Source organism: Polypterus senegalus, chromosome 9 (assembly GCF_016835505.1).
Source record: "Polypterus senegalus isolate Bchr_013 chromosome 9, ASM1683550v1, whole genome shotgun sequence".
Classification (NCBI taxonomy): domain Eukaryota; kingdom Metazoa; phylum Chordata; class Cladistia; order Polypteriformes; family Polypteridae; genus Polypterus; species Polypterus senegalus.
In genome coordinates this window covers 182,003,727-182,016,277 of record NC_053162.1, presented here as the reverse complement: position 1 = coordinate 182,016,277, position 12,551 = coordinate 182,003,727, and the positions used below count along the sequence as shown (strand labels likewise).

At 46.6% G+C, this 12,551-nt stretch overlaps 1 protein-coding gene across 1 annotated transcript; it reads right to left on the bottom strand.

Annotated features, from left to right (window-relative positions):
* Window positions 1-3,012: 3,012 nt before the first annotated feature.
* Window positions 3,013-10,814, bottom strand: zbtb43 (zinc finger and BTB domain containing 43). Its single transcript, XM_039764459.1, has 2 exons — window positions 10,672-10,814; window positions 3,013-5,199 (listed from the first exon to the last, which is right to left on the bottom strand). The coding sequence occupies exon 2, from the start codon at window positions 5,185-5,187 to the stop codon at window positions 3,805-3,807; it is 1,383 nt and encodes a 460-aa protein (XP_039620393.1). The 5' UTR covers window positions 5,188-5,199; window positions 10,672-10,814; the 3' UTR covers window positions 3,013-3,804.
* Window positions 10,815-12,551: the final 1,737 nt, after the last annotated feature.

The following is a 12,551-nucleotide window of genomic DNA, read 5'->3' as shown; positions in this document are numbered from 1 at the left end:
GCACATCAATACGTGGCATTGCCAGAAGGTTTGCTGTGTCTCCCAGTCTAACAGTCTCAAGGGCATGGAGGCGATTCCAGGAGACAGACAGGCAGTTCCTCTAGGAGAGCTGGACAGGACCCCTCGTAGAAGGTCCTTAACCCATCAGCAGGACCCACCAGTATCAAAGGAGGAACAGGGTGAGCACTGGCAGAGCCTACAAAATGACATCAGGCAGGCAGGCAGGCCACTGGTGTGAATGTCTCTGGGCAAACAATCAGAAGTGGACTTCATGAGGGTGGCCTGAGGCCCTGACATCCACTAGAGGGCACTGTGGAGCATTTACAGTCATATGAAAAAGTTTGTGACCCCCTCAGCCTGCATAATAAAATATTCCACTTTCAACAGTAAATATAACAGTGGCATGTCTTTCATTTCCTAGGAACATCTGAGCACTGCGGTGTTTTCCGAACAAAGATTTTTAGTGACGCAGTATTTAGTTATATGAAATGAAATCAAATGTGAAGAACTGGCTGTGTACAAATGTGGGTCCCCTTGTCATTGTGCTGATTTGAATGCCTGTCACTGCTCAATGCTGATTACTTGGTTGGATGAGCTCGTTAAGCCTTGAACTTCATAGACAGGAGTGTCCAGTCATGAGTGGTCAAAGGTATTTAAGGTGGTCAATTGCAAGTTGTGCTTCCTTCCCTTTGACTCTCCTCTGAAGAGTGACAGACAGCATGGGATCCTCAAAGCAACTCTCAAAAGATCTGAAAACAAAGATTGTTGAGTCTCCTGGTTTAGGGGAAGGCTACAAAAAGCCATCTCAGAGGTTCAAACTGTCAGTTTCAACTGTAAGGAGTGGAATCAGGAAATGGAAGGCCACAGGCACAGTTGCTGTTAAACCAACCCAGCAGGTCTGGCAGGCCAAGAAAAATACAGGAGCGGCACATGAGCAGGATTGTGAGAATGGTGACAGACAACCACAGATCTCCTCCAAAGACCTGCAAGAACATCTCGCTGCTGATGGTGTATCTGTACATCGCTCTACAATTCAGAGCATCTGTATGGCAGGGTGAGGACAAAGAAGCCCTTTCTGCACTCACGTCACAAACAGATTTGCTTGTTGTATCAAATGCTCATTTAGACAAACCAGAGTCATTTTGGAACAAAGTGCTTTGGACTGATGAGACACAAATGGAGTTATTTGGTCAGAACAAAAAGCGCTTTGCATGGTGGAAGAAGAACACCGCAGTCCAAGAAAAACACCTGCTACCTCCTGTCAAATTTGGTGGAGGTCCATCATGCTGTGGGGCTGTGTGGCCAGTTCAGGGACTGGGGCCCTTGCTAAAGTTGAGGGTCAGATGAATTCAACCCAATATCTACATATTCTTCAGGATAATGTTCAAACATCAGTCACAAAGTTAAAGTTACTTAAGCAGGTGTTGGATATTCCAAGAAGACAATGACCCAAAACACAGTTGGAAATCTACAAAGGCATTCATGCAGAGGGAGAAGTCCAATGTTCTGGAATGGCCGTCACAGTCCACTGACTTGAATATCATCGACAATCTAGGGGATGATTTGAAGCAGACTGTCCATCAAGTTGAACTGAACTGGAGAGATGTTGTATGATGAATGGTCAGAAATATGTCCATCAGAGTCCAGACACTCATCACAGGCTATAGGAGGACAGCGTCTGGAGGCTCAAAGGAGCAAAAGGAGGCTCAACTAAGTATTGATGTCATATCTCTGTTGGGTGCCCACATTTATGCACCCGTCTAATTTTGTTATGATGCATATTGAATATTTTCTGTTAATCCAATAAACTTCATGTCACTGCTGAAATCCGACTGTGTCCAAAAGGCATGTCAGACATTAAAAGGAAGTTCAGCCAATGAGAAACAAAAATCCAAAGAATTAAGGGGGCTTCTTAAACTTTTCATATGACTGTAAATATGGACCACCCTGTATATACTGCTCGAAAAAATGAAAGGACCACTTTGTAATGAGAGTGTAGCATCAGGTCAATGACACTTCTGGGCTGTTGATGTGGTCAGTGAAGTAGCAGAGGGGCTTGTTCATCAGTTTCAGCGAATTTGGTGCACTAGAGGGGGGCCGACGATGAGACGACCCCCAGAACAGGAATGAATGGTTTAACAGGTGGAAGGAGGCCACTGACATTTTCCCCTCCTCATCTGTTTTGCATTTGGCTATGGTCAGAGTCACTACTGGTACCATGAGGCCATACCTGGACTCTACAGAGCTGGCACAGGTAGTCCAACTTCTCCAGGATGGCAGGCACATCAATACGTGGCATTGCCAGAAGGTTTGCTGTGTCTCCCAGTCTTACAGACATGGAGGAGATTCCAGGAGACAGACAGGTAGTTACTCTAGGACGGCTGGACAGGGCCCCTCGTAGAAGGTCCTTAACCCACCAGTATCTGCTCCTTTGGGTAACGAGGAACATGATGAGCACTGGCAGAGCCTACAAAATGACCTCCAGCAGGCAGGCAGGCCACTGGTGTGAATGTCGCTGACCAAACAATCACAAACAGACTTCATCAGGGTGGCCTGACGTCCTCTAGTGGGCACCGTGGAGCACTTATTCCAGCGGACACCTGTGTGACCCTGAGTAGGTCACCTCACCTGCCTGTGCGCCAGTTGCATAGCCAAAGAAATGTCACCAATCGAATGTCAGATGTTGGAAGTCACCCTGGATAAAGATGTCAGCCAATAATAAGTAACTAAATAAGCAAACACAAATTCAAGGGTACACTCAATCCCCTTTGGCTCATCCCTGCCCTCTTCCTCCCATTACTCAGCTAATCACGAGTTTTCTTGACGTTTCCTCCACTGGCGACGCATCAAATGACTCCCAAGCCGAAGCGTGAATCAACATCGCATTGGGACGAATGGTTTTCTTTATTAAACTCGTAACAACATAAATTAACGATATCCTGAAGTGCAGTCAATAGAGAGTTGATGTACCAGGTGTGTGCTAACAAACAATAAAAATATATACTGTATATATATATATATAAATCTATTTATATTTATATAATCTCATCGTGGTTTCCTTAAATAAATGTCTTCCCGAAAGCCGCCCATTTGGGATGCTCCGTGGCACTTGAAGAGCTCAAAGGTCGGGATCACTTCAAGTATTTTCACACCGTGCCGTACTCCTTTTGCCACTTTTCTTAATTACATTTTTCTTACAATAATAATATTTAAATACACCCAGACAAAAAAAAAAAGAGAAACAGCACAACAACAGGCTGGCACCAAGTAGCCCCAGTCTTCAAGTATTTGTCCCGTGGTGAGGGTCTCCACTTCTGGCCTTTGTGCCACGCGCCTCCACCACACCGTCTGAGCCAAAAAGCCTTTTACCCGTATCAGAAATGGCGTCCGCGTAATCATTTCGGAGCACGTGACTGGCACATGGGGGACGTAAAAATGGAGAGAGGGCTGGGGAGGATGCCCGTTCCTCACCAACGTGGGTGGGCATTCCCGGCCCTCCGCTCCTCGAGTTCCACAGCACCTGCACGCCGTGGCTTATTCACGGGGGGGCGTCCCGATCCTCCTTACCGATTTCACCCTGAAACACTGGGCGGTCACAGATGTGGGAGTTTTTCAGTCACCGCTGGGGACGTCCAGTTTCCCCCAAAGCTTAGTGGGTCCCGAATGACCCACAGATAATTCCACGTTTCAGACCCAAGAAAATCTACAAACATTGCGGACATTTTTTTTTTTTTAAAAACGAAAAAAATAGTTTCATCTGCGCACACATAGAGAGGGGCCCCCAACCCCCCAAGAGTCCATTTTTCAGGAGACGTCCTCCATTGGCTCGGCACTCTTGGCTTGGTGGGCCTTGGTGCAGGAGGACACGTGGCGGTGGAAGCTGTCCCTCCACATGAACCTCTTGCTGCAGATGTTGCACTCGTACGGCTTAATGCCGGTGTGGATCTTCATGTGGCCGACGAGGTGGTGCTTCATTTTAAACTTCTTGCCGCACACGCCGCAGCCGTACGGCCGCAGTCCCAAGTGCATGCTCATGTGCCGGTCCCGCTGGCTCTTATGCGTGAAGCTCTTGCCGCACTGACAGGGGTACAGTTCGTAAACCCCTGCCGAGAAGCCAGAGTGCGGAGACCCCTCTTGCAGGTCGCCCAGGATTTCCGTGCTGTCGCCGCTACTCTGGGCGACCAAGTCCTCCGTGTGACTGCCGAGGGGTTCCCGGGTTCGTTCGCCGGCGAACTCTTCCATCGACGCCCCGTAGAAGTCCACTTGCTCGTCGTAGGTGTGGTTGACCTCTGGGTTCTCCTCAAATTCCTTGCCCGGTTTAACAGGGTCGGCGTTACAGCTGTCAATGTTGGAGGACATGCTCTCCACCTCGCCCTGGATGGTCTGGTCCGAGTCCGAGATCTGAGGGTCCTCGGTCACCGGGGTCACCGTCAAGGCGTCGAAGTCGTCCTGTTCATACCTCTCTCTCTTGACGTGGACCCATCTCTTGTGATACATGATGCTGGGCTGAATGTACACTGGCCTGGAGTACGGATAATCGGTGCCATCACTCGTCCCCCCCTCGTCGTCTTGGCTGGTCATTTCTGAACTGAAGTGGTCTTGATCTGCCGGGGAGGTGTTGTGCAGATGGCCCTGATTATTGGTGTGGAGAGGAAATCTGGTCTCTCTCAGGTCAGTGACTTCTTGAGCCTTGGTCATGTCCGGCGGCCCCCCATTAGATTCGGCGCCTTCACCCACGTGGTTATAGCAACTGCTGCTGGGAGACTGGTGGTCACTACTGCGGCTGGACTTCTGACACAACACTGAGGGGTTCCCCTCGAGGAGTTCAGTGCACTTGTCCACCACATGCCACATCTGAAGGAAGCTGGCCGCCGTAAGAAAGCCCACAATCTCGGCGGCGGGCAGTAACAGCTTCCCCGTATAACACGACTGCAGGATGCTTTCAAACACCCGCGGGTGCATGACGTCCGGCAGGATCACCCGCATGCTGTTCTTGAGGAGGACCTGGTCACAGAAATACGGAGAGCTGGCAGCCAAGACCGCCTTGTGAGCGCGGAAGCGGTGGCCCTGAACCACCACGGTGATGTCGCACAGCTGGCCCTGCTGTCGTTGTTGGTTCAGTTTCTGCAAGACGCTTCCAGAGAAGTTTGGGAATTCCACGTGGAAAGTGTTTGTCTCTGGTTCCATTGTGGTGGAAACCTACAAGCGGAGAAGAAAAAGAGAGAGAGAGTCAAAAAAGAAAAAAACGCGTGCTTTCACCCACCCAATCACGTCCATTGAATCAAATTATTGAGCACTGGGAACAATGAGGGGGGCAAACAAGAGAGGTGGACTCTGTCTTTTGAGACATGTTTGATACCCCCTGTACCTAAACAGGAACCAAAATGGAATTTTGAAGGTAATTAAAGACACCCCAGCACGGTTATTATAGCTAACGAAAACTAAAATCAAACCTGAAAATATTAATAAAAAACATTCGTAAACTGAAATAAAATAATTAACAAAACCAAAATGAAAAACTAAAACTAAACAAAACTATTAAAGTAGCAGGAAGTACTAACTGAAATAAAATAATCTCTCTCTCTCTATATCCTATTTAATAAAACCCCTGTGTGCGTCCAGGTGTCCGTTCTGGTGAAGTGCGCATGCGTGGGGCCACACGGCACGTGTTCAGTCTCTTCCTGTGCATTCCCTGTGCGTGCGCGAGAAAGACAGACACACACACAGACACACAGGCAGGCAGGCACGCAAGACAGACAGACAGACAGACACACACACGCGTGAGAGAGAGAGAAAGACAGACACACAGGCGAGAGAGACACACACACACGTGAGAGACAGACACACACACAGGCAGGCAGGCGAGACAGACAGACAGACACACACACGTGTGAGACAGACAGACACACACAGAGGCGCGCGAGAGAGAGAGACACAGAGGCACGCACTTAAGAGAGACACACACACACACGCGAGAGACAGACACACACACACAGGAGCGCGCGTGCATTATTGCAATGTTACTTTTCTTGGTTGTTTATTAAATTACGGAATTTTTCAAATGTTCATTTTTTTCCCTGTGCTTAAAACTCATTAAAAAAAAAAGTGTTTTTAGTGAGCGGGTCGTAAGGCTATAGCGTGAACTCTTGCAGTGTTAGTTTTCTCTGTTGCTCAAGGTTTTCTTAGTGTTATTCAATGTTTTTACATTTAGTTTACTATTAGGCTGTGCATTCAATGGTATAATTAACTATATGTGTGCTTAAAAACTTTAAAAAATATATATTTACATACAGTTCATACGGTCTGGAACGTATTAATTGTATTTACATACAGTCCTATGGGGGAAATTACTTCGGTTCACGCCCAAATCGGGTTACAACCAGAGTTTTGGAATGAATTATGGTCGTGAACTGAAGTTCCACTGTATTACTGTCAGACAAAATTATAGGCATTTTATGGAAATACAAACCAGTATTACTGAGAGAGAAAATTAAAGGCACACAATACAGTGACACATATTACAGCCACATACAAGGTCCCTTGCCATTTAATATTGACTGCTCCTACTAATGTTTATGCACTACTGGTCTAGCGCCCGTTATTGTAATGGACTTAATGTCTAGTATATATATATATATATACAGTCATATGAAAACGTCTTTTTGTTTCTCATTGGCTGAACTTCTTTTTAATATACGACATGCCTTATGGAAACAGTCGTATTTCAGCAGTGACATTGAGTTTATTGGATTAACAGAAAATATGCAGTATGCATCATAACAAAATTAGACAGGTACATAAATGTGGTCCCCCAATAGAGATATGACATCAATACTCAGTTGAGCCTCCTTTTGCTCCTTTGAGCCTCTCGATGCTGTCCTCCTGTAGCCTGTGATGTGTTGGCCAATCCAGAACATTGGACTTCTCCCTCTGCATGAATGCCTTTGTAGATTTCAAACTATGTTTTGTGTCATTGTCTTATTGGAATATCCAACCCCTGTGTAACTGACTTAGTGACTGATGCTTGAACATTATACTGAAGAATTTGTTGATATTGGGTTGAATTCATCCGACCCTCAACTTTAACAAGGGCCCCAGTCCCTGGACTAGCCACACAGCCCCACAGCATGATGGGACCTCCACCACATGTGACAGGAGGTAGCAGGTGTTTTTCTTGGACTGCGGTGTTCTTCTTCGGCCATGCAAAGCGCTTTTTGTTCTGACTGAATAACTCCATTTGTGTCTCATCAGTCCAAAGCACTTTGTTCCAGAATGAATCTGGCTTGTCTAAATGAGCATTTGATACAACAAGAGACTCTGTTTGTGGCGTGAGTGCAGAAAGGGCTTCTTTCTCATCACCCTGCCATACAGATGTTCTTTGTGCAAATTGTGCTGAATTGTAGAACGATGTACAGATACACCATCTGAAGTGAGATGTTCTTGCAGGTCTGTGGAGGTGACCTGTGGTTGTCTGTCACTATTCTCACAATCCTGCTCATATGCCGCTCCTGTATTTTTCTTGGCCTGCCAGACCTGCTGGGTTTAACAGCAACTGTGCCTGTGGCCTTCCATTTCCTGATTCCACTCCTTACAGTTGAAACTGACAGTTTGAACCTCTGAGATGGCTTTTTGTAGCCTTCCCCTAAACCAGGAGACTCCACAATCTTTGTTTTCAGATCTTTTGAGAGTTGCTTTGAGGATCCCATGCTGTCTGTCACTCTTCAGAGGAGAGTCAAAGGGAAGGAAGCACAACTTGTAATTGACCACCTTAAATACCTTTGACCACTCATGATTGGACACTCCTGTCTATGAAGTTCAAGGCTTGACGAGCTCATCCAACCAAGTAATCATCACTGAGCAGTGACAGGCATTCAAATCAGCACAATGACAAGGGGACCCACATTTTTGCACAGCCAGTTTTTCACATTTGATTTCATTTCATACAACTAAATACTGCGGCACTAAAAATCTTTGTGCAGAAAACACCGCAGTACTCCTAGGAAATGAAAGACATACCGCTGTTATCTTTACTGTTGAAAGGAGAGTCAATTATTATGTAGGCTGAGAGGGGTTCCCAAACTTTTTCATATGACTGTACATATAAAATCCAATGTCTGTCTGCCTGCTTTTCACAAAAGAACTACTTAAAGGATTTAGCTCGGGTTTATTTCTAGAATTTTCTTGAGCTGATTTTGTGACTTCTCTCATTGTGCTAAGTATCAGAGTTCGCTTGCGGTACCGATTTATTTGCACGACGTGCAGCAGGACGTGCACCTCCCCACTTGTGAAATAGAGGTTGCTGGATATCATGGCGGGCCTGTACGCTGGTACTGGGAGTGCTGTGCACAGTGGAGGAAGGACCTCTGTGTTTTTCCCAGTTGATTCTGGGGTTCGTCAGGGGTCTGATCTGCTCATACTCTGTTCAGTGGACTGAGTGTTGGACAGGGTCATGGGGTCCAGCGGCTGGGGGGCATCTGTTAGCGAGGAGAGATTTACTGATCTTGACTCTTCCGTCGATGCTGTGATCTTCAATGGAGGCTCTGATGGGGTCTCTCGAGAGACTGAATGAGGGGTCTGAGTGTCTGGGCTTGCGAGGGTCCCTGATTAAAACCTAGAGCCAGGCCTTCAATGACCTCTTGGGCATCTCCTCTGTTTGTGGAGAGAGTGTCGACCTCGTCGAGAGGTTTACTTACCTTGGCAGTGACATTCACGTGACTCTGGTGACTCTTCTTATGGTCAGTAGATGGATTGGGAGAGCATGGGGTGGTCATGAGGTCACTGGAAAGGGGTGTGTGGCGCTCCTGATATCTGCAAAAGGACAAAGGTCCAAGTCTTTAGAGTCCCGGTGCTTCCTGTGTGACTCTTCAGAGAATCCTTGGGTCCCGCTGGTGTGACTGTGTTGCTCACGGAGTCCCGAATGACACTCATGAACTACATTGTGACGGAGTGTCAGTTGTGGCACTAAGGCCATACGGCACGATTACCCGAGGGTGATCCAGCACGTGGGACCCTCATTGTTGAGGACCCGAGTGGCTGGACCAGGCCAAGGGGACCCCACGTAACCCCTGGCTGCAGCAGATAGATGGTCATTTCCAGGGAGTGGGCCTGAAGCGCGTGTCTTCCTGGAGGTTGCAAAGTGTAATCCCGAGCTGTTCCGTCATACGATGGGTGTGCCAACGTGCTGTACCAGTGCATGCTCCCCGACCTGACTTTACCTGTCCTGTGCTTTTTTTTTTTCTCGATCACTGCAATTCCTATCTGACTTGGTGTGGAGGTTATTGGTGTTGTGATGAGGAGAACCAGACTAAGGTGGTTCAGGCCTGTGCACAACGGCCAAGTGATGAGATGCAAAACTAAGAGGATGGGTGGAATGGGGTCAAAGAAGACATGGCTGGAGGTGGTGTTAGATAATGTGAAAATATGACTTCTCCCCCAACTAAAAGAATACCCACGAACGCCCAGAGTGAAGGAAAAGGATTTGTGTCTAACTGTGTTAGATCTGAAAATGGACATTAAACCCAATAATGAGGATGATGCGTGCAGTTTCTGTCTTTCTTTGCGCTTAGCTGTCCAGTATAACAGTTGGCCTCATCCATCCACTTTCTAAATTTGCCATATCTTGGGGCGCCTATCCCAGCAAGTTTCGGGTGTAAGGTAGAAAACAAATCCCTGGACAGGGCACACTAGTCCATCACAGGCCAGACATCAGGGCTGATTCAGAATCGCCAGTCCAGTTAACATGCATTTCTTTGGACTGTGGGAGGAAACCGGAGCATCCACAGACACAGGGAGAACATGCAAACTCCATGAGGGAAAGACCCAGGATGTGAGCGGAGGTCTCCTTATTGAGAGATGGCAGTGCAGACCCTGAACCCACTGAAAACTGCTAAACTCTCTATTATGCCACAATGCCATTTTGTGTCCCCCTGTGTCACACTTTTTCCTACTGAACCATTTGAATAGACCCATATCTGTTATTGCCATATCAATAATATTTAGTAATTACTTTTTCTCCATCATTGATGCACACCTTCACATTTGGTGTGCCCCTCATGGCATCCTAGTGACCACCTCTTATTTCTTAAAAGTATCACATTATTAATACTATGCAATGTCTTCATTAATACAGTCAGTGCCCTACAAGCTGACCTGTCAGACTGGTGCCGAATCTAGGACCAGCACTGCTTGTTTTTAGTCCATCAGAAGGGCCACTGTCATCGTTTGATCTGCCACATGAATCTGTTAGATCATATTTTACCTCACCACAGTTGCCTAATAACACCCTGCTAAATAAAGCGCTCCAGAGTCTCTTGTCACTCCATCATGGCAGTTACCGTTACACTTTGCCTCCTTCGAGTGACACGGGCTCTCTCGTTCTCTTCCCATGACAGCTGTGGTCCATTCAAGCGCTGGGCTAGTGACTTGAGAGGACACATTTTTGGGTCAGCGATATTTTAGATTTGCCACCCTAAAACAAAATCGGAGCGGAGATGATGAATCTCGCCGTCTCCCCCAAACGTCCCCCGAGCAGTCAGCCTCCTTCGCCTTGCGGGTTGCTCTCCCTCCCCCCACGCGTAGCACATTCCCTGCTGTGGGAGGCCCGGAGCGGACGGCACTCTAATGCAGGGCACAGGAAAGTACAGTCGGATACGAGCCGATATTCCTTCTCACCTGCGCTATGAGGAAGGTCACTTCTCCCCCAACTCGCCGACGGCTCAATTCTTCGGGCGACAGCCAGAGCGCAAGACGAAGGACCCAGCTGCCCACTTGCCAGCTCTTCCCTGCCGCCGCTAGACTTCACCCGGAAACCGTGACGTCATGACGCCGCCGCGTGGGTCGCGCTTGTAAACAAACGCGTGCGCGGCAGGGCGCGCGTGCGCAGTCGGACTGTAGTGGCCAGCGTAGGCATTGATGAGGGTGGCGGAGGGACTTTCGCATTCAGTTCGCTTTCCAGCCCAGATGGGAGCGACTTTTTGCAGGCGAACTCCTTGTCAAACCGTCCCGCTCAGACTCGACTCATACTGTCGTTATTCTTGCTTCGTAATCAATCAGAATCATACACAGCGCGATGAAGGCTTATTTCTCTTTTAGCAAACCTGCCCGATTCTTCATGTAGGCATCTTTGGTGCACCTCGTCGTTTTACATAATTTGTATGTATGTCGTTAAATAATACTGCTTGATTGTTTCAAAAAAATATTTGTCATAATGCCCAGATCGAGAGGGTTAATAAAGAATATATAGTCGAGGGTTAATCGTATCACAAAAACCGGGGCTTAAAAATCACATGCATATTTGTGGTGTGCTTCTCATTCAGACCAAATGAAATCCATCAACTATACAATAAAACGTTAGTGATATGTGTGTGTTTGGCTCCTCTCAGGGCCGGATTAAGGTGGGTGCTATTGGTGATGCATTCCTGAAATCGGCCCAGATGAAAACAGACGAGGATTTTCCGTAAGCTGAACAGTTTTCCTTTGCTATATTAACCTCAATATAATTCTTAGAATAAAATTTGGAGTCCGATTTTCGGACGCCTAGACACAGCGTTACTTATTATACAGTTACTATTGTTCTTTGTGCTGTGACGTAACTATAACGTCGTTGTGTTTATTGTTAACCGAAGATTTCAAGTTAATGCTATCAAAAAGTTTACTTAGTAATTTAACTGCATTTTTTGCAATATCTTGGGGATTCTTGCCACTTTATTACTGTTCGGTAAGTGCCACGTTGTACATTTTTCACCTTGAAATTTAGTTGTACAGTAAAAATCGATGGCTATTTAAATGGTTATCTGTGCTGGGCATGTTTAGAATTTTTAAAATCCTTGACAGGATTCTGGTCTGTTATGAAATTTAAATCGTGGACAAATTTTTACTCTCAAGAGCCTGAACTGAGTCCCTTTGACCCAATGTCTCTGCAAATTCATTTTTTCTTACTCTGTTTCGTAAGATAATTGAGAAATGTTGTGTATTTCATTGTTAGGTTTTCTGCATTAAGTGCACTTTTCAGACAATTGCTATTGAATGTTGATGTTCCATAGTTTGATGTTAATCTCGAGTTGTTACGATACTAAGTCGTTATTATTATTCATGTTCAATAAAGGCTGACTGGTTGAGTCACAAGCAATTAATGCTCGTTGGTCGCTCTGAGTGCGCGTGTACGGCGAGTGTCGAATGCACAGGCGCCTATGCCGAGAACAAATAGACCTTTTTAGCGCTGCAGCATCAGGCCCAATTTCATCTTAACCCGGCCCTGGCTCCTCTGAGCAATCTGATTGAACAGTTTGGCTTTGGTGGCTTAGTGGAAAGGAATGATGACACAATATGACTGGTCTGCGAAATTCAGTTCTTGATTGTGCCATTTTTTTTGTTCTTATTTTTACTGGAATGGAATTAAAATTAATTAATTTCAATGATAACAAAGCAAATAACGTACAGAGTGGCGTTGGGTCAGTCTGGAGAAGACCCCCTTCAGACCTGACCCAGCTGGAGCAGTTTGCTCAGGACGAGTGGGCCGAAGGACCTACGGACGGGTGAGGAAGTCTCATGGA